At 33.8% G+C, this 22,546-nt stretch overlaps 1 protein-coding gene across 2 annotated transcripts; it reads left to right on the plus strand.

The window, feature by feature from the left end:
- Position 1: 1 nt before the first annotated feature.
- LOC111049807 (sec1 family domain-containing protein 2-like) lies at positions 2–22,207 on the plus strand. 2 transcript variants are annotated; one of them, XM_039432849.1, is made up of 13 exons: positions 58–249; positions 1,544–1,618; positions 6,357–6,537; positions 7,800–8,030; positions 9,764–9,892; positions 10,861–11,031; positions 11,514–11,686; positions 14,331–14,553; positions 15,479–15,607; positions 16,806–17,004; positions 19,295–19,397; positions 19,836–19,979; positions 21,944–22,205. In XM_039432849.1, the coding sequence occupies exons 3-13, from the start codon at positions 6,361–6,363 to the stop codon at positions 22,137–22,139; spliced, it is 1,875 nt and encodes a 624-aa protein (XP_039288783.1). In that variant the 5' UTR covers positions 58–249; positions 1,544–1,618; positions 6,357–6,360; the 3' UTR covers positions 22,140–22,205. The 2 variants fall into 2 exon arrangements, with proteins under 2 accessions (XP_039288782.1, XP_039288783.1); XM_039432848.1 differs by lacking the exon at positions 1,544–1,618 and having other exon boundaries at positions 2–249; positions 21,944–22,207.
- The last annotated feature ends 339 nt before the right edge of the window (positions 22,208–22,546 follow it).

Below are 22,546 nucleotides of genomic sequence, written 5' to 3' on the forward strand. Positions count from 1 at the left end.
TGGACACATGGATCAATATCGATTCTTATTATCGATGGTTGCGTGGCTGTCAAATTCAAATTTTGAGGTTATTTTTGAAGTTTCTATGTGTTATGTGAAAACTTTAATTACATACCGTACCGTTTGTCAAAACTATAAATTAACTCTTCGATAAGGATAGAATAGATGTAAAAATCGATGAATAAGCAAATTCATCAATTGCCAACACTGTATAACACTTCATTCATTTCATATTGAAATAAGTTTGAGGTAAGAATTTTACATTTTTAAAATTTGATAATATTTCTAACTTTCTGTACTTCATCGTGATGCAATTAATTTGTTGTTTTCCTTGATACTTGATGGCTTCATCTTTGACGAGCAGTCTTAGATTGATTGGCACAGATGCAGGTGGATCTAGAGTATCTAGACGATGTTGCCCAAATTGTCCTTGAAAAACTCGTTCAGCAAGTAGTAAACTCGGGGGGGCACTTTAGTTTAGTGCCAGGAATTAGATTTGCTTCAAATGCTACAACTAAATTATGGCCCATTTGCTGGCCCGTCCTGTTAAAGATGCAATTCCTTACAAAGACCGCTGCTGGCAACCACCCATCGACACACTGATGTCGGTCGTCATTGGCCTTTATTTGGGCCAACATGTAGATGCGGCATAAATCTGCTGCCCTCCAGGCACTTTACCGCTGCTGGCAGCCTGTTGAACATCTTGAGGGCTAGGTTGAGAAAGCAGTCCATGGAAGAGCCCATAGTAGATGAAAACAAGATACTTCTATACTTCTCCAATAATAAGTCTGCGCAGCAGGTTGACAACTTCTTGCAGGCATTATCAGTATTTTGGTTCTACCCTTTTTTTTTGTCCAAGTGAAAGCCCAAGAGCTAAACAATTTCTGGCTGGTAGTTACGGCCAAGGCTACAATCGTATAAGTTTTATTGTCATTCAGGTTCAACCTATTAAGTCTGAACCCATATTTGGCCTTGCTGAAAACCTCATATGTCTTAAGGTTTTCGTCTTCTGGTGATAGGCCATTTTCACTTGAACAGATTGATCGCCAAAGAGCAGTATATTTCCTAGAAACCTTAGGTCTTTGATAGCAATGATGAAGAGAACTGCCCCATAATTTAGCTCTGTGGTAAACCACTTACAGGGAGGAAGATCCGGAATATGAGGCACCACGGATTGATATAATTTGTTGAGGATCTTAAAGATATGAGCACAGCAAATGTAAAACATGACCTTGGATGGCATATTTTTTCAATCGGATTTTGTGAGAGATGCATTTTAAATGCCTTACTCAGGTCAGCAAGAATTAGGGAAACTGATCATCTCTCTTTAAATGTATCCAACAGATACCAGCTTTGATACTGCCGTCAAGGATGACTTCCTCTCTCTGAAGCCATACTGGGAATCAGCAAATATTTGTTTGCCTCAAAATGGGACCAGCTGGTCTTTCATGATCGCTTCAAACACCTTAGCCAGTACTGGTATAATTGAAATTGGTCTATTTATAGCTGGATGTTAACTGAGGATCACTCTTTTTATAAATAGGTACAGTTCGAGCAGCCTTGAGAGCCCATGGAAACACCCCTTGCTCAAAGTAGGCATCAATTACCACGAAAAAGGGTGAGCTATCACATTTGCAATATATTTGAGCACAATTACATTCATTCCATACAAATCTGGACTATGTGAATTTCTAAAAGATTTTATGGCCCTCAATACGTGAGACGGGCTGACATGTCTCCATTTGGTGAATCGATTGTATGTATTGAGAGCCTCTCCAAGGTTTATTGATCTCATCTGATGTTGAGGAATTCACAATCCGATCCACCTTCCCTAGGAAAAACCTGTTGAAGGCATCTGGACTTGCTGTGCACTTCATAATTAGATTGGCCTTACTGGTCATACTAAGTCCCAAGCTGCCTTACATGTGTTTGAAGCCTGATGAATTTTCTGAATATTGGCCTGTTTTTTGCTTTGTCTACTTGCCTATAAAATTTCTTAGGTATTCAGAGTACAGACTATCCCTTGCTGAGCCCACTTCAGACATATATCTATGATGCTGAGTGATGACAAGTTTTTGTATTTATCACATGTATACCAAGTGTATTAGTTCTAATACATGTATAACAGGAACATGTAATGTATAAATTATCATTTTTCACATTAGTAAAGGAAAATTCATTAGCGGCTAAAGTGTTGTTTAGTGGCTCACCTACCTGAAGTCAAATATTCACACACTTTTTTCTATGTATTTCACACAACATGCAGTCAAATATTCAAGTAAATAATCAAATTCTTTAACTTATACTGACTGTAGTACTTTCGACCGTCTCGCGAATATTTTCAACAATGTTCAGTGTTGTCAACAGTTCAACAGTGTTGAAAATGATTGCGAGACGGTCAAAAGTACAAAAGTACTACAGTCAGTAAGTAAAAGAATTTGATTATCTACTTAAATTTTTGACTGCATGCCGTGTGAAATACATAGAAAAAGTGCGTTAATACATCGCAGCTCGGAATGGATCGAGAAACCACCATCTTCAAATATTCAGTTTCAATCGTTGTAAGATATTATTCTAATCAAGAATCAAGAATTTTATTGGCCATAAAACAACATTACAAAAATGTAAGCAATAGGCTTTGTCAATAATAAGTAAAATATCACAAGTTGAACTATAAAATGAACAAATTTACAAATACACATTGAAATATTGTAGTAAAATAACACGAGTTGGACTATAGAAACGAACAAAATTACACATATACATTGAAATATTCCAGGTACTCATTGACAGAATAGAAAGCTTCAGACTTAAGCCATTTATCAACAGAAATACAAAACGTTTTCAATGGTAACTTCTTAACATTATCTGGTAGTAAATTAAACATGCAAATTTGTAGGTACTTATGACTTTTTAGAGTTTTAGTCAATCTAACTGTAGGTCTAGTTATATCGTCCCTATGTCTAGTATAATGTGAATGTATAGAAATATTTTTATCAAAATTAGACAGATTTTTCATTACTGAGATTAAATTATAATAATACAGACAAGGCAAGGTCATAATTTTGTGTTCTACAAAAATTCCTCTACAAGATTCATTGTATTTCATACCAAATATAACTCCAAGTGCTTTCTTTTGCCATACAAATGCTTTTTTTGAAGAAGATGAGTTGCCCCACAGTTTTACTCCATAAATCAAGTGTGAATGGAAGAGACCAAAGTAAATCATTTTAATTACATCAAGGTTTACACAATATTTCAGTCTTCGTAAGAGAAATGTTACTCTAGAAAGCTTTTTACATAAATTCACTAGGTGATACTCCCAGCTGAGTTTACTATCTAAGTACATTCCTAGTAACTTTACAGTCTTGAAAACATTATCATTTAGATTCAGGTTACCAGTACTTACATTGTTGAGAGAAAATATTATTTGTTCTGTTTTGCTCTCATTTACCTTAAGTAAGTTGGCATTGAACCATACCTTAGACTCATCCATAGCCCTTCCAAGCGTATCCTGAACAGTTTTTATATCAACGTCCTTATGTACCAGAGTGGTATCATCTGCATATAATATTGAAAAGACAGAAACATTTTTACTAAAATCATTTACAAAGACCAGAAACAGAAAAGGGCCAAGGACTGATCCTTGAGGAACCCCCATGGTTACATCAAGGAAATTTGAGTTTGCACTATTCAAGCTAACCATTTGTTCTCTATTTTTCAAATAACTCTTGATCAGCATGAGCTCCTTATCTTTAATACCATACTTTTCAGGGTTTTTGCAGAGTATAGAGTGAGAGACACAGTCGAAAGCCTTGCTTAAGTCCAATAGTAAAGATCCAACTGGTTGCTTGAGTTCAAAACCATTCAAAACATATTCAACAAGTTTTTCAATTGCATCAATAGTACTATGATTCGGTCTAAAGCCATACTGAGAAGGATAGAACAGCTGGTTGTTAACAAAATATTCATTAAGTTGGATTACAATACATGTCTCAATGATTTTACTTAGTATAGGTACAATTGCAATTGGTCTATAGTTCTGGGGTTCATTAGGGTCCCCCTTCTTATAAACAGGTGTAACTTTGGTAACTTTTAGAAAATCAGGAAAAACTCCTTCACTCAGTATATAATTTACAATATAAGTCAGTTCAGATATAAAAACATCAACTACATTTTTCAACAAATAATTTGACATACAATACACATCCTCAGATTTTGAGTGACTCATTCTATTTATAATAAGACTAATGATTGTTTCATCAAACTTCTTAAATTTAAAATTTTGGTTATTCAGATTACTATTGATACTATTATTTAAAAGATCAGAGAAGTCTACATCATTTGTACTATTACTATTTGTTTGAATATTACCAGTAGCACATGACACATTAACAAAAAAAAATTATTAAACTGCTCAGGAGAGATTGGAATGACCTGTTTTGTTGAATTTACCAGATTACCTTCATTTTTGACAATTTGCCAGGCTGCCTTGCATTGATTTTTAGCCTCAGCTATAAATTTACCATTAGCTACAAGTTTTGCCCTAGAAATCTCTTTATTGTATTTTATCTTTAAATTCTTGAACATAATTTTATACTCAAGGTTATTAGTGCTCTTCCATTTGTTATATATCACAAGAAGTAGTTTACGCATACTATCAAGTTCAGGAGTAAACCAGTTTATCACAGATGCTTTCTTCTTACCATTTATATTTCTAACATTTATGTAAGGACAGCTAACATTGAAATACTTTGTAAAAATATATAAGAAGTTCCTAACAACACTATTTACATCTTTGGTATAAATATCAGACCAGTCTGCAGTAGTCAATAACTGTCTGAAATAGTTTAGATTATCTTGAGTCATAAAACGCTTCTTAATGTATGTTCTACTACATGCGTCATCATTTTCAACCTCTGATGTAGGATCCAAATAGAAAGTAGACCAGATACCTGCATGATCAGAGATCATGTCCTGTTCTAGAAACTTTAGCTCTACACTGTTGGCTGAAATATTTGATGCTACAATGTCAAGACAAGAATTGAATCTGGTAGGACATTTATGAACACAGTAGATATCAAATGATCTTAGTAGATTTAACAATTCAATACCAGCACTAGCATTTTCTTTTAAGATATCTACATTTAGGTCTCCTGTAATAACTATATGTTTAAAATGTTTAGGTCCGTTTGTCAAATCAGATAAAATTTTTTCAAGATTTAAAATGAACCGGTTAAAATTAGAACTAGGAGGACGGTATATGCATAATATTATCACCTTAGATTTAGACATCTTAATAGCTGAAACTTCAAAAGCAGCTTCAATGCAGTACCTTTCAACATCTAGCTGTTCAAACAGCATACTTTTAGCCACGTATATTGCAGAGCCTCCATACGGTGATTGTCTACAGTAGCAACTAGCTAATACAAAATCTTCAGGAACATACAAAGAAATCTCATCCTCTAGGAGCCAATGCTCGTTAACACAAATTACATTAGCTGGTGTTTCACTTAAAATAATCTCCAGTTCATGTATTTTATTACGGAGCGATTGTACATTCACACTAAATATACACAAACATTTCCTAACAGCTTGCACAGTTTTTTCAGAAACTGATTTTAAATTCAAGTCAGTAATTGCCGTTCTTGACTTGGTTGTAAAAAACGGTTTTCTGGCACAGTTTTGTTTCTTGGTGCTCTATATTTACCTACAACACATCCTTGTGGCCATAGATTGGGATGCATCAGTTCATCGGCCAGTAATGGCAGAAATACTAAATTAACCGCCGCTCATTAGTCAGTAATTACGACATAACAACATCCAATCAGCTATGCGTACCTACACTGACTGGAATAAGATGTTTTTTTTTATAAAATCGTCCTGATTTTTGATAACACCATCATAAGTTCATCTTGCCAAAATCCAGGAATAGCGTAAGGGGATGCTAAAGCTATGTTTGGGAAGGCAAGAGTAATCTGGAAGCAAACAAGCTTCAACTGAATGTAAACAACACCCAGAAGCTGCTCTGCTCATTGTCACGGTATAACATTGTATTGATGCTCCAATCGTGTCACTTCTGGGATTTACCTTTGATCCTCAACTCCCTTGGAATTCTCACATAGAAGGCCTGTGCAAGAGGTTGTCAAGAGTTATTTACCTGCTGACAAAATTGGTGAGCAGACACTATCTGATCGTGGTTCATCGTGCCCTCTTCCAGAGCATATTGGGGTATGGGCTTTGCAGCCAAAACTGTCAAATACCGAAAAATAATTCAATAAATCTCAATTTCAAAATAGATTTTGTTATAAAATGGTTCCGATAGTGATTTTTTGAACATTTCACTTTATTTTTAGGAAGATGGATGTCACACTGAAGAATTTAAGTGAAACATGGTGGATCGAGGTGTGCAAGAAGGTGAAAAATGCAGTGGTGTTCATAGATGGAACAATGGCTGAGTGTTTGCATTGGCATGGTGGAGTCAATCGTCTTTTCGATTCGGGTGCTTTAGCTTGCAAAGAGTTCTCTTCTTTTGAGGTAATTGCTATATAAATTGTTTTATTCTCCTTTTAAATTTACTAGCTTCAATTTACTTTGTAAAAATACAGTATGAAAAGTCTATTGGAAGAAATCCATCTTTAGAAGTTCAGAAAGGACAGATTCATTTCAAAAATTGGATGTAGCCCTCATGTATGAATCGTCAAATTTCTATCATTTGAACATTTTATAATTGGATACTGTCCTAAAAAGAAACAGACACATGATAACATTTCTAGTATCAATGATAGTCCATCATAAATGAGAAAGAGAATAGAAACCCTGTTTTTACATTGGAATAAATTGATCGGTCTTATAGCAAGGCTTGAGAAACGAAAAGGTTTCGAAAATTTACATGAAAGGTCATGTCAACTTATATTCGCTTGTTCATTTAAAGATGAGGTATCCCCATTAAAAAAATAAAATTAATTCTATGAAGTTATATTCATTGCAGTACTATACAGCTACAAAATATTAAAACACTTTGAAGAGCAGTGAACTACAATCTTGGAAATACAGTGAGACACTTTTGTTGAAAAAATCTTTGAAATGCTGATTATGAGCGAACGCTTGTTGGAAAAATGCAGGCAAGTTAAAAATTGGAAAGAAATAATATTGCAACTGGTATATTATAAATAAGAAAATATTTTTCCAAGAGTGGGAATAGTAGCAAGTTTGTTAGGAGATGAAGAAGCTCTTTATGGATTGCTGGATATATCCTATTCATTTTTTTTTCAATAAGCCCATTTACTAAGGATATAACCCTTATCTATAGTGAGGTCCATGTTATAATGACAGTATTTGATCAAATTTTAGATTTTATCCTTGTCTATCATTCGACAAAGCCGGTGGTACTATCCTTTTCTAGGTCCTCAACGATGCCAATTATGTTTTTGACAGTTTAGAAATATAATTAATTAATGAAGAGAATCGGCATCGCTATTCTTCTATCTTTGTCCACTGCCATTATAACGTGGACCTAACTATATATGGGAGTGCAGTTGAACAGTTAACATTCCAACCTTGCTTTACAAAAGCTTCCCAATTTAATTATGAATGGCGGTTGCACAAAAGCCGTTTCATGAGAACCAAACAGAGAAGCCTTCTTTTGAAAAAGCTTTCTCTGATTGGTTCTCGAGGAATTAGAATGAAAAGTTAACCGTCTTTTGTGCAACCGGGTCCAACTCACCTAATTGACTGAAGCCCACATAGTTCACCACAGCCAAAAATGTTGATGTGTGATTGAATTTGTTTGGTATCAGAGTGTGCCAGAAACGCACCGAAAAGCGGTTTTCATAGTGGGCAGCGCGGTTGTGGCGACGGCCAAGGCAATCCTGCGAGACATCACCACCGCCCACCACTTCCACTACTGCGTCGTCATAACGGCTGCCTCGGCCGGGGTGCACATGTTCGCCGAGAAGCATCAGGGCGACAACGACATGGCTGCCTTCCATCACTTGGAAAGTGAAATGCTAACCTGGATGAGGAACAAGGTGCGCGTTAATAGTTATTTGTGCAACTAGTGCGCAAAGTGACAGTTTGCTGCACTGAAAGAAACGTTTACACACGAGCCGTAGGCGAGTGCAGAATGGTTTCTTGAGTGCAGCAGAGGAACTTTGCGCACGTATTTCACATTAAATTTTTCCTAAAGTTACCATTGAGTAAGAAAAGTGAGTAATTATGGGTGAAATGTCCTGAATTCAATCAAATGTTTGATTTTGTAATTAATAAAAAAATTAATTAATAATTAAATAAATTCAATCGATTTGAAAATTTAATGAATTTAAAATCATTTTTAATTTATGAATAATTCATCAAATTATTGATTCAAGAGATATCATTTAAAATAATGAATAATTTCTATAATGTACAATTGAATATATTTTTATGAATAATATTTTAAATATACTACATGTATTTATTATTAATCAATAATAATTCAACCAAATTAAATTTTTAAATCTTTAAATTTTTTAGTTTTCGAATTGAAATATTAAAATTTTTAATCTTTTGATTTTAATTCTATTTGATTTCTAACCATTTTTCGTTATGCAAATCTGGAGTACGCAAAGTACTTACTTTGCGCCCTAGAGTGGAAAAGTGATTCTTTGCGACCTGCAATCAGTGCAGAAATGGTCACTTTCCAAGGTACCTGTAGGAAAAAACAATTTCAATCGACCTTTGTAAGTTTAATAAGAGGATACTTAGAACAACAATTAAGTTTAATAAGTTTTATCGGATTGGCTCGTCAATAAAATTGGTTTTCATGGCTGTAGTATATCAGTGGTGAGACCCATCAACAGCTGGAATATATGTATCAGGAGAGGTACAACTCTCGTCACAGACTCCCCACCAACAAAATTCTTACGAAATTTACTATTATTAATCGACCTTTGCAACTTTTCAACTTACAGTCGTCACGTGGGAATTTTAACTAGAGAAAATGATAGAGTCTATTCCAAGGTCAGAGGGTCCCAGAATTTAAGTCGCAATAGCTGGATAATATGGTCAATAATTCATTTTTATGAACTAGAAATTATTAATACCTATATCATCGATTTTGTAAGAAATGAATTTTAAATTCAATTTAGGATTTGTAATTTTGAGGTAAAATGTTCGAAAATTCACATTACAAAATTATTATCTAGAAGGGTTGATGTGATAAGGATTATTTTCCTAGTAAAAAGTAAATTCGTATGGCTTTTTAGTTGGTATGGAGTCCCTAGCAATTAGGTCCTACCTCGCCCGAATAAATCATTTAAGCCGTCAATGGGCTTTACTACTTACATCTGTCATATTTCAGCCCGGACCGTCAGTTAAGCTTTTCCTGTTTATTTTAATGCATAGTATTCAGGCTAGTTACTATTATTTAATGTATCCAAAGACTATGAAATAATTATTTATTTATTCAATCATGTACAATAATTAACTTACTTGGAAAAGCACTTCTAGGATCTAAAAGAGTCAAATTATTTTTCAATGTATAAAAAAATAATTACCATGATTACAGGAAAACCTCTACCAAAATAGCTATTTTTAACAATTTTTTGTAAGTAGCGTAAAGTTATTGTAATTTTCCACATATTCAGGATCCAATTTCCTGTCTAAAATGTATATTGATCACTACACTTTGAAATCCGTTAGTTTCTAACATAATCACTGTTTACTTCCATTCCATTATGCTGCTTAGTTCATGTAGTTGTTAACATAGTTTATTATTTTTCAGAATTACACTGTGGAGCTGTTCAGTTTCCCGTTGATTTCAGTTCCTATCACGCATACATTGTTTGTAATGCCTCCTTTCAAAGATATGTTCCCGTTCAGTTGTGGAGGCTCAGAAACGGCCAATTCTGAGGTAATCTCCTTCAACAATCACTCAAATATTTATCTATATTTGTTAAATTTGAAATATTATATTGTGTTATATTTGGACTTATGAATGTGGACTGTGAATTTATTTTATGAAATTGGGATGAAAAGAAGTTTTGGACTGTATTATGTTTATTTGTACTTAAGTTGATTGTAAATTATGAATACCGTTCAACTAATTAATCCTGCAGCATAGGTGGAGTGCAACTTGAAAATAAATTTGTAGTCTGACAGACTCTAAGTCTATATTGTATTTGCAAAATAGTTTGAATCATGGAACATTGGAGCGTTTCTTCTATGTTTGATTTTGAAACATTATAAATTTAAAAATCTGCTAATTGAAAATATTTCAGGACTGAAAATTCTGTGAAGTAAAGAACTACAAGACCGTGTCGGACTATTTAGCTCTATATGTACAACCTTATATAAATTTGGGAGAGGAATAGCACAAGGTTGCCTTATTTTTTCTCTCCATATCATTTTGATGATGTACTTATTGTAAGAGAGAATAAAGCATAGGCTACAGCTTAACCTGACATATCAGTTATCAGATATCTGAAAACTTATACATTCTTTATACTTGAAAAATACGAATGTAACTGAAACAATACACACAACGTGAGTGATAGAACAAATTTAATATTATTTTATGAAACCTATTACAATTCTTATACAAACACTAATATAATAACAATCAGTTTGTAGTATTAAAGAAAGAGAAATAATATAATAATTTTTCAGTCATTACATAGCCTAACATCATTTTGTCTGGGAATATTCCCATTTGATTGGTAACTTGTCAAGAAATGACAACAATAAATGTTGCTTTCTCAGAATGACTGAAAAAATGAGGATATCTCAAAGAAGGTACTTTCTTGAAACCAACTCAGCTCGTGTTATTTCTAGGTTCACTCGTATTATCTTTATTAACTTTAAATTAACTATCATTTTCAGTTTTCTAAACTACCGTCCGATTTGAAAGTTAGTGTTCTTCATCTTGCTTCGTCGCTACAGAGTATCTTGTCACAATTAGATATGCAAGAGGATATTTACAGTATGGGAAATTTGAGCACAGTAATAGGCAATTGCCTGGAAAATCATCCTCTAACACCTATGAGGAGGAAGGTAAGTGACACCTCTGCTGGTCATTTTATGTTTTTTTTGCATATAATTCATTCATTTATGTGTTATAAAAAATCAATTAGAAATTATGGATTAAGGAAAATCTATGTAGGCTATAATAATTATAATAAAGGGAAGAATTGGCTTATACACGTAAGGGATAGGAAATTCACGAATGATCACGTCTGATATACTGGACTGATTAACTTGAAATTTTGCATGTAGATTCTCAATTTACCGAGGATGGCGGCTATAGGCCTATTTTAAATTCTTCAATATTTCAGTAGCTCAAGTTTTCAGTTTGCCAAGTTTTTAATTAGACCCTTGCGGAGCACGGGTTACCTGATAGTACATAATATAACTAATGGACCTATCTTAATATTAAAAAATATATCATAATTGAAAGGATTCAGTAATTTTAGTGTGTCAGTAATGGGATAAACTTGGTACCTAATTTTGTCCAATTTGTTCCTTACTGATTTCAGAACGCGTCACAACGATCAACACTGATCCTGATAGACAGACATCTGGACATAGCGAGTGTCTCCAAGTTCAACCTGGACAATATGCTGGACCGAATTCGCGCCTCCCTCCCCCCTCTACCCGGGCATAGTTGTGATGTCGCCGTGGATATGACGCCCATCAGCATTAGCAAACAGTCAGCTTTAAAATTATTCTAAAACTAAATTAATTTTCAATTGCAACTGTACAAGGGATTCACATATCAAATGAATGCATAACCGGAACTCAAGCTCCACGGTTGTTTACTGTTAATTTTAATACTTCGCACTACGGTAGAACAGGATAGTTTTAGTAAAAAACGACATAGTTCATTCTTTGGAAAGGTAGTAAAAAAAACAAACCTCCATCGTTTATTTAACATACACCAAACAGCTGTTGTCATTGCCAACATAGAAAAAACAGTGTATTTAAATTTGAACGTATAATATAAAATAATAGTTCAATAATATCAACTCACTATTATTTTCTAACACCTTCCCTCGTTCAAAGTTTAATATACCCATCCAATGACTCTGGCCTCTTTCTAAATCTCATAATCTGTATACACTTCTAATAAATTCAGCATATGTATCCCATGCTGCCCATGCTACCCATCAAATAAAATGCTGCTATAGCTCTGTCTGGCAAAGAAAGTCCACATTTCTTGATTTTCTTATTGTAGTTCTGAATTTTACTCATATATAGAATCAATGATGGCGCCTTAACCTTTCCAGAGGATATAAGGCTTTGTGCACACAAAGGAAACAAAAACATAAAAATGATGGTGTTTGGATATTAGATTCAGCAGCATCAGATCACATGACTCCACGGAAGGACTTATTCATCGATTTTTCATCAGAACTTGGCTCAGTGACTGTTGGAAATGGAAAAAATATTTGTATTGAAGGCAAAGGATCCTTTCTTATTCACATGTCTGATGAATGTGGTGGTTATGACATAAAATTAAGTAATGTTCTCTATGTTCTTGATCTACAAGATAACTTTCTGAAGGACGGTTAGATGACAAAGGAATGACTATCATACGAAAGAATGGTTTTGCAAAAGTTATAGATGTCGATGAAGATGTTTTCCATGGTCATAGAGTTGGTTTTCTATAATATTTTACGACCAGGGGTAGTGCATCTATAGAGGAGATAAGAGAAAGAGAAGAAGCAAACAAATGCTTGAATGCTTTCCGTGTATCTACAAATTTATGGCATGATCGTTTAGGTCATCTTCACAAAGAAGCTATTGAGAAAATTGAACCAATTGAAGACATGTTAGGTAAGAGTAATGAAACTTGTGAGACTTGCATTCGTGAAAATCTGATGAAGATGAAACCGAAGAAGACCAGCTTGATTGCTACCATGAAGAAAATCCAAAGCAAGGGAAGGAAGAAACTATCAATGAACCTAATGTACAAGAAGAAAAAAACGAAGATGAACTACAACTACACTTAATTGAAGCAGAAGAAGAAAAAGAAGATGCCTCACAACTACAAGCAGTTGAAGCAGAAGATTAAAACGATGCCTTACAACCACAATTGGCTGAAGAAGAACCTACATTGAGAATCGCGAGTGTATACCCAAGAAACAATGCCCATGCTGCAGTGTGGTCCATTCCAGTTACAAGAAGAAAATTCCATCAAATTTCCAAGAAGCCATAAATGGACCAGATGCTGAAAAGTGGAAAACAGCTGATGAAGAGGAACTGAAAGCCCTGCAGATGCAAGATACCTGCTGGGAGATCGTAAGAAGACCGCCAGAGTCATTGGATGGGTATATTAAACTTTGAACGTATAATATAAAATAATAGTTTAATAATATTAACTAACTATTATTTTCTCCATCGTTTATTTAACATACACCAAACAGCTATTGTCATTGCCAACATAGGAAAAACAGTGTATTTAAATTTGAACGTATAATATAAAATAATAGTTCAATAATATTAACTCACTATTATTTTCTAACATTTACTGTGTGTTTTATAGGTGAATCGTATGAACAGGATTTGCATACTTGGATTGTTTTACAGTTTGTACTACATAGGTGACTCGTATAAACAGGATTTGCTTGGCTTCATACTTGGAATAATTTTATCAGTTTTAAACTTTTCAACTCCTCTGAATAATAATTACTGTACTAAAATAGATTACCAATATTAACGTCCTGTATTGTCCGGATAAATTTCATTTTGATGTTTACAATTTGTCTATCTTGTATAATATTTGTCTAATTTATCAATCTTTGATAGCAATGAGTTTTTGTTTTTGATGTACATTCCTTTATCGAAGTAGTAAAATGGGGAATAAAACCCCATTCATGTCAAAAACCCATTCTGGTCATACTGTGGGTAATAAAGTTACTGTAGGACAGATCTGTTGCTAGTATGTCTTGAAGGAGATTAGCTTTCGATGTTAGCATTTTTTGTTAAACCAACCCCAACAGCCATTAGCCGTTTTCACACCGATATCTCGCCGACACGACATAGAGGTAGGATTTACTCTGATGGACAATATAAGAGGTGGAAACCTGAGTTTTTTGAAAAACTCACACTTTCCTCCAGATTATTTATGATTAAACCAAACGGACGTTACGTAATCATACTGAATTATCAAAGATCTTACTTTGTAACACACAGACTAATCTATATAAATTGCCAATTATTCAGTTCATGATCTCAATTGTCATCTTTCCTGGTATGATATGACAATAATTTAATTCTATAGTCGTATAATTATCATCCATTATCTCCTTCCTTATTTTTATTAAATGTTATACTCACTTGTTTTTTTTAAGAAAGCAATCGATTTCGCCTGGCTGCCTGGCACATCCCGATTCAACTGTGCCTGTTTTCGATTGGCTTCTTAGTGGCAAACAGAAGGATGTTCTGTTCAATTTACAGAAAGAAGTGTTTGATACAATACCAACCCGGAATACACCTCAGTCTTTCAAAAAACAGATATCATCCACGTTCTCTGGGCAGTGGGATCTCATCATCAACAAGTGTGGCATCTTGCAGGTGAATTTTAATGTTTTAATCTCGATTTGTAATCAACGGAAGTTTTAATTTTAAAATCTGGGTGTAGTTTAGCTTTATTGATGAAATTGTGAAATAGTTGTTTACTGTAATTATTAAAATGCTTCATTGATTAAATATTTCTTAGAATTCCGATTAGTATTGTTGATAATGTTTAGAAATCATGAATGCTTCAAGAAACAACCTTGTCACCCAATCTCATATTTTTTGTTTATTTGATGGATAATATCGATTATATAAAAAATATCACAAAAATGGCTCTGGTTCCTCTATACTTTACTTAGGCATCCGAAGTCCATTATTTTTTATGATAGCTGTTTCATTTGTCTTTCAACTTGTCAATAATTTAACTTATCGTATCTATGCATAGTTATTGTATTCATACTACTATTACTACTACCCCTTGGCGCTATAGCCCATTCAGAACCTTGACCTTCTTCAAAACGCCTCTCCATTTATCTCTTTCGGACCTCCACATCCTCCAGACAACGCTTCCGCGGACGTCTATTCAGCCTTCTCCCTCCAGGGTTGTTTCTTAAGACTATATTGATGATTTAGCTCCAAGAAATACATGCAACATATTTTCAATGGATACAATTCGAGTAATTGAATCTTGAAAATAAATTGAGAAAATTGTCATATGCATATTAAACAAATATCGTAATCCTCAGTTTCATGTGAAAGAAAACCATATAATGTCCGTGTATAGGCCTACATCATGAGTAAACTATAAACTTGTAAACTATAAACACTGTTACTGTGTAATATATTTCTATAATTTCATTCAAGATTGTTGAGTTGCAAGACTCAACTCAAGCCCAAACCTAACCCTCATCGTCTTTATGAATGTAAGTATCGAGTCCGTGTTTAAAAACATAATTTATTTTGTGATTTTGTAACGTTTCAGCAATCTCTGGCTGTTGTTGAATCTCTGACGTCAGCTAATAACACAAAACTTGAAATGGTTGTCAGCATTGAACGGCTACTTCTCCAATCGATTGCGGCTGATAATAATACGACTGGTGCCTTACAACAGGTAACAATATATACTCATTTATTTATTTGAAAATATACATATTTGAGGGTACCATGATCTATATCTCATTCATTACTGCCCTCATAATGCACACACTGAGCAGAACAATTTAAAAAAACAATACATGAAAAAGAAAATAAAGTATGTAGCCTAACTATTGAGTTTGATAAAAAAAATATAATTGGAAACCTTGTAGACATGAAACTTATAGTTGCGGAAAAAGAAATCTAGCATTAAGTTTAAAAGATACATGTAACAGATGTATGTAATGTATGATTTTGTGTGATTGTATTTAGTTGGAATGTTTATTAGGGATTTGGGTAAGTTTGTGAAACTCTTATCGAATTAAATTATTCTTGGTACAATTTGTACCAACAAATTGAGACTTGGTATAATCACCCCAAATCAATCTAATCGAAATCAATTAGACTGTATATTATTGTTAACTACTTGTTTCTATCCTAATATACGTCTATATAAAAAATTAATATTCTTTAATTTGAGTAGAGAAATATTAATAGATTATTAAACAAAAACAAGCTATAAGTTATGAAACACTTTATTATTCCATTCATTTGAGATAAAAATACTGAAAAATATTGTTTTTAAGAAAACTTAATATTTAATAAGAATTTAATTAATACTTAATTTAATTTTATGAGAACATTCAAATAGTAGGTATTATATTATAATTTGATTAGAGACTAGTGGAAAATTAAAGATTCATGATTTTATTTGTAAATGAAATTATGTTATTCTCTATGGATTCAAATTTGCTCCCATTTGTCATAAAATTATTCGATTTGTTTAGCAATTCAATAAACATCATCTGTGAACATACACTATTGGCCTGTCGCTCAAAGACAACCACCATCAATGTATTTTTCAATGCGCCTCATGACTATACTCATCTAATAGTTTTGAAAACACATATGCCTTGGACGTAAATCTAAATGTTCAGTTGAATGCAGACCATTGAGTGGTGAATTTTCAGTGTAAATGCCTGTTAGTGGAGTTGGTCCTAAGCAACCACTTTTGAAACGAAAATCAGAAACCATTCATCTAGTCTAATCTGTGCTACTAGTTACGGCTTAGACTGCTGGGGCAACCTTATCCTCATCATCCTATTTAAACCCATGTTATTTATAATTATACATACAGTTGAATATCGTAAATGATCAGTTTATTCTGTCAACAGTTCGTCACATTGATCAAGAGCAGACATGAAAGAAATCTATCAATCGACCTACTATTAACAATTCTTGTCCATCTGTATTCGCTGATTGGAACTGACTACGAAATTTATGCCGACACTGAGATGTTAGTTCAAACTGAGCTAGCTCACGCCATTTACTCTGACCGAAATGATTTGTCTGATTCCGTTTTAAATGTTATTGGTAAGTCTTCAATCCCCAAAGCTTCTCTTTGATATTGCCTTTTGATTTCTTTGAAAGTACAGTAATATAATTTTCTAAGGGTCTCATTTTGACCCTTACAATATTTTCTAAACGTATTTCATTCCACGTCAAGCAGTAACATTAAGAGGTACAAATAGTTTGTAATTGAATAAAGTTTAGCATTGCAGGCCGATCATATCTTTTCAAGTGGTGGGATGCCACCACTTAATTAATTTTCAACTATAAATAGAAACATTACATCCCCCTGCTTTTCTGAATTTTGGTAATGAATTGAAACCACCAGGAGCAATTCATCCGGGTTCTCAGGAAACTGGAACATACAGGATTTGGAAGGACACATCAAGGAGCGGTTGGCAAGGATTAAAAAGGTATATGTGAAATGTAAGAAGAGTTTGAAGAGAGTCAGGTACGTTATTTTAATCTACGGCGGCGTGAAGACACCTTCAAGATAGGAGAAAAAGTGTGATGACAGGACTTCAGCCATTCAGCACTTGAATCTTTCACATCCAAATTAGCGGCAAAATATGATGGTCCTTCTGAAAGGCTGCAAAGGTTGGCTTTTACTTGTAAACACTGAGTCAGAACAATAGGATACAAATTGAGAAGGTACATGTAAAAGACCTCAAGCGGTATATAAATCGAGAGGGTTGAAAGACCAGTTAGCCTGATTTTTGTTCTTGCTTGAACTATTTAATTTAGCTGGGAATCTTTTACCTATTGACGTTATTGAGTGATTAAAATAGTAGGGAGCGACATCCTATAAGGAGAGGTAGGACTGACCGCATTTTTGTCATATTTTAGTAGTTTAATTGTAGTTTTATTTGCCAGAGATATATGATCCAAGTATTTTCTCCATAGCTCTGACATACACAATATACTGATGACACACACACTGTGTGTGTTCAATTCGGTTTAATGGAATTGACAGTGGTGATCAAACCAACTAGGAACTACTGTTTTACAGATTTTTAATTTCCTTGCCCTATTACCATAGGTAAGGAAAGTATTGCTTTCCGAAAAAAATTAAGGTACCCCAATTTCTAAATTTCTATACGTTTCAAGGTCCCCTGAGTTCAATAAAGTGGTTTTTGGGTATTGGTCTGTATGTGTGTGTGTGTGTGTGTGTGTGTGTGTGTGTGTGTATGAGTGTATGTGCGTCTGTTTACACGATATCTCATCTCCCAATTAACGGAATTACTTGAAATTTGGAACTTAAGGTCCTAACGCTATAAGGATCCGACACGAACAATTTCGACCAAATGCAATTCAAGATGGCGGCTAAAATGGCGAAAATGTTGTCAAAAACAGGGTTTTTCGCGATTTTCTCGAAAATAGCTCCAACGATATTGATCAAACTCATACTTAGAATAGTCCTTGATAAGCTACATCAACTGCCACAAGTCCCATATCTGTAAAAATTTCAGGATCTCCGCCTCATCTATGCAAAGTTTGATTTTAGATTCCCAATTATCAGGCTTCAGATACTATTTGAACAAAAAAATTTAAGTGGTAAAGATTGAGCATGAAAATCTCTACAATTAATGTCCAGTAACATTTTCACCTAAAATTGAAAATAAGCTTGAAATTCGAAAAAATGTGATTATTCAATTGCAAACTGTTGGCAACTGTTGATTCTATTAAATCATTCACTATGAAGAGATAGCAGACCTCGTGTGTCTCCAGCGTTATTGTCCTGTCACCAGCTGGCTCAAATAATTTAATAGTAGACTTGAGATGCGCGTGCTCACTAACGTCAGGTGATCATCAATTTTAATAACGGCAAGGAAAGTTGTGAGATTGCGCCACACCAGATTTTATTATTGAGCTGAGTCAATTTCCGTAACACCTAGACTGTTTACTTGATCCCTGGAACGTATCCCACTCTGGTGCAACTATCTGGGACCCTAATTAAGATTTTGGACACATTTAAGAGTTGAGGATATTTCGGTTAAAACATAGCAAAAATTATCCTCACAATTTTGAAAAGAGAATTCTTTTACTATCACTCAGCAAATCCTGATATATGAGAAGATTGTAACTTCAACCGTCAATATAATCGTGTAGTTTTTACATGATGTTTATAAATTTACTGGCTCATTTTTTGCCACGTATTGTCACCATATACATCATAATACATCCTTTCTCATGAAGACTATTTGATTTATGAGTTTGTATTACTTGTTCAACTATTGTATGTCTACTTAGAAATTTTCTCTACTGATCCTTCTACTTGTTTGTTCTAACGTTGAGATTAAATTTAATTTTTCAGTTGAGCCGGATTCAAATATAGAGTCTATTGAAATGTTTACTAGAGATATATTTTCCATGCTTCGTAGACTTTCATCGTCTAGGAATGATTTGAAAAGATACAAGTAAGTTTACTTTATACTGATGTTCTACAAAACCTATTTATTTCAAAATACTTCAAGAGTTAAATTCATCTGTAGTAAATGTATAATGTTTTCACCAGTAAAGAAGGCCATTATTAGAAATAAGAATGGCTTAAAATTCAAAATTTTCAATAAGTTTTGTTTTGGGAAAACTTGTATAGGTCTGCTCTGAGCTGGCATAGGTTTGTAGATATAAATATGTCTAGTAAAATCAAATGGTAAAACATAATTTTCAAACTAAGAAAATGATTGTTCAAGATAGTTATTAAATCCGTTGGCATTGCAAATTAGAAAAATCCAAGATCTATTAAAGCTCAAATTTTACACGTGTTTATTTAAAATAAGGTGTATTACATAAAATAATATAACATCAAATTAGAACCCTAATTTTTTTAATATATTATGTGTTTGTGTTTACAGGAGTCTTCTGAGGAATGAAGGTCCATTACAGCCTTTGACACATTTCGGTTTAATAGAACAACTCATACTTGACCTGCTTGATTCAAGATCGACTTTCATTCCTGATCTAGTCACTACAAGTTCAAATCTACGATCAGGATTCAGGTACTCGAATTGTTCTCTATACTAAACTACAATTATTCAATTACTTTAGATTCATTTATTAATATACTAGCTAAATGAAGTTGAATTCAGAAGCAATATACACAAAGATTCATAACCTATTGTAATATGGGGAATATTGATATGTTTGAATTGTAGTTTTTTTGTGCCTTTCTTTCAGGTTGTTGAACTGATGAAAATTGAACTCAATTTTTCCAATATGAACTCTAGTGAACCTTGTTTTTGATAGTTGAAGAATTCATTCATGTACAAAGTAAGCACCTAAATTTTGCGTCGCCATAAAAGATTTGCTAACTTGCTTCTTATTTATCCAAATTATTGCAGTCTTCTAGCATTTCCATAGTACTGGCTTGGATCTCGTAATGAAATTAATGCAAACGTATTTGGAAATGTTTGAACCGTGCAACTCCACGACGTTTTAACTTGAAATTAGGCCGGGCGCTCCACGTGCTTTCTTGCCAATCGGAAAATTTAAGTGGAAAAGCGGCAGTTCTAATCGAGTCATCACCGCGAGAAGATGTAGTCACAGTTAAAAATATCTCCTCCCGTTACACTATAAAGATTTCTGGGTCAATTAAACTTCAAATGGTTCGTCATACAAACAAAAGCAATGACTTTTCTGAACATACTTTTAAAATCAATATACGATAATATTCAGTCGAATTATTACATACTCGTACATAACTGGAGAATCTTGAGGTACAGTCTGTTACAGCATTATGCTGTTCCAATCAATAATTTAAATAATGATGAAATATTACGTGAAATTCATGTAAATTGAAGATTTTACAACTTTCAGCTCAATCTTTCAAAGACAAAATACATGCTGTTTACATTATCAACATCATGGACATTGTCTTCTGCACTGAAGTTTCATGGTAGCTGTGCGCGTGATGACTGTGACTGTGAGGTGGTTGGTCAAACTGACTCATTGAAATATTTGGGTGTGATTGTTAACGAAAAGCTCACTTGGTCCCATCATATTACTAATATAAAAAGTTGATACTGCTGTTAGTACTGAGGAAGTTCTACTTTTTGGATAAATTTCTCCCTATGAGTGTCCTAAGGCAGCTATATTTTGCACTTGTGGATTCAAAAATCAGCTACGGTATAAATTGTTGGGGCTCCACTTACATTAGTCACTTGAAGTCTATACAAAAATCCATAGTTCGTGCCATCAAGAAAGAGGGTAGATATGAACATTCTTTTCCTATCTTTCAGAGTCTCAGATGCTTGCCTCTCAGATATATCTTTGTTTTCAAGGTATTGTATATGTTTTGTTATGTCTGGAAACTGTGGTCATGCGTTGTTCAGGGATGTTCCTAGTTATCAAACTAGGAGAGTGACATCTGATTTACTAAGACTTCCTGAATCGTATACCACTTGTTTCCAGAAGTCGTTTGTATTTCTCGGCCCTAAGTTTTTCAACAATATTCCTCTTGAAATTAAGAGAACACAAAATCGACTTGTTTTTAAAACAAAAGTTCTTAGATGGCTTAGAGGTCTTATGCCGGACTATCTAGAGACCTTATTCAATGTGGTTGCATAGTTAAAATGCTCTGATAATGGTGGTTATTCATTGGGAAAATGAGCCGGATTTGGAAAGTGAGCATTGTTAGTGTGAATGTGTGAGTGATTGGTTGCTAATTTTTCTTTCTTTCTTATTTTTCCATTTTTGTACTACTCTAGGAATTCATGAGTTATCAGATATTCATTCCTGCTCGCAGACGTAGAGTTTTGTACTCTCAGCGAGCAGTATTTTTCTATCCAAATTAGTCCTGATTTAGCATGTTCGAATTCTTGTCTGAAGTTATTGTTTAATAAATTAGACTTTTATGCACTTTATAATATAACTTATTGCTCTAATATTGTTAAGCTGTATGATTTTTTTCTCATAATTTGTATTTGAATTTGAATGCTAAGCTTGATTTCCGATATTTTTTCAGTTTACTGAAGAGACCCGCCAAACATCCGATGGACAACAGGAACATAATATTTTTCGTAGTTGGAGGTTTGACTGGCCATGAAACACGACTGTTGACCGAATCAATGACAGCTGCTGGCAAAAATGTATTTGTTGGATCAACGAGGCTTCTTTCTCCTTTTGATACACTGAAATTTCTAATTCAGTCCTCTTATTGAACTATCTTCTGTTGTTCAACTCTTTTTGTTACTGTTGCTTAAATATATATATCCATGTATTATTAATACGTACATTCTTTTAGTTCTTCCTGATCACAGCGAATAGAGAGCATCTGTTAATAAGTTCTATAATAACATTAAAATATATTATGAGAGTTCGACTCTCATACTGTATAGATCTGATCAAAGGCTAGTCAAATTTGAAACCAATGCAATATTAGTTCCTATAACTGTTCTTTCACTTTTATTGGTTAGTAGTACTCTTCTGGGTCAAAGACACATCTTCATGCTTGCCAATGATACATAATATCCTGTAATGATTTCAATAAATCACTCCAATAGAGTGATTCTCAATAGATAATGTCGGAATAGTCACACACTATAAAATACAATTATTTTATATCATT

This window comes from Nilaparvata lugens, chromosome 7, assembly GCF_014356525.2.
Source record: "Nilaparvata lugens isolate BPH chromosome 7, ASM1435652v1, whole genome shotgun sequence".
In the NCBI taxonomy this organism is placed as follows: domain Eukaryota; kingdom Metazoa; phylum Arthropoda; class Insecta; order Hemiptera; family Delphacidae; genus Nilaparvata; species Nilaparvata lugens.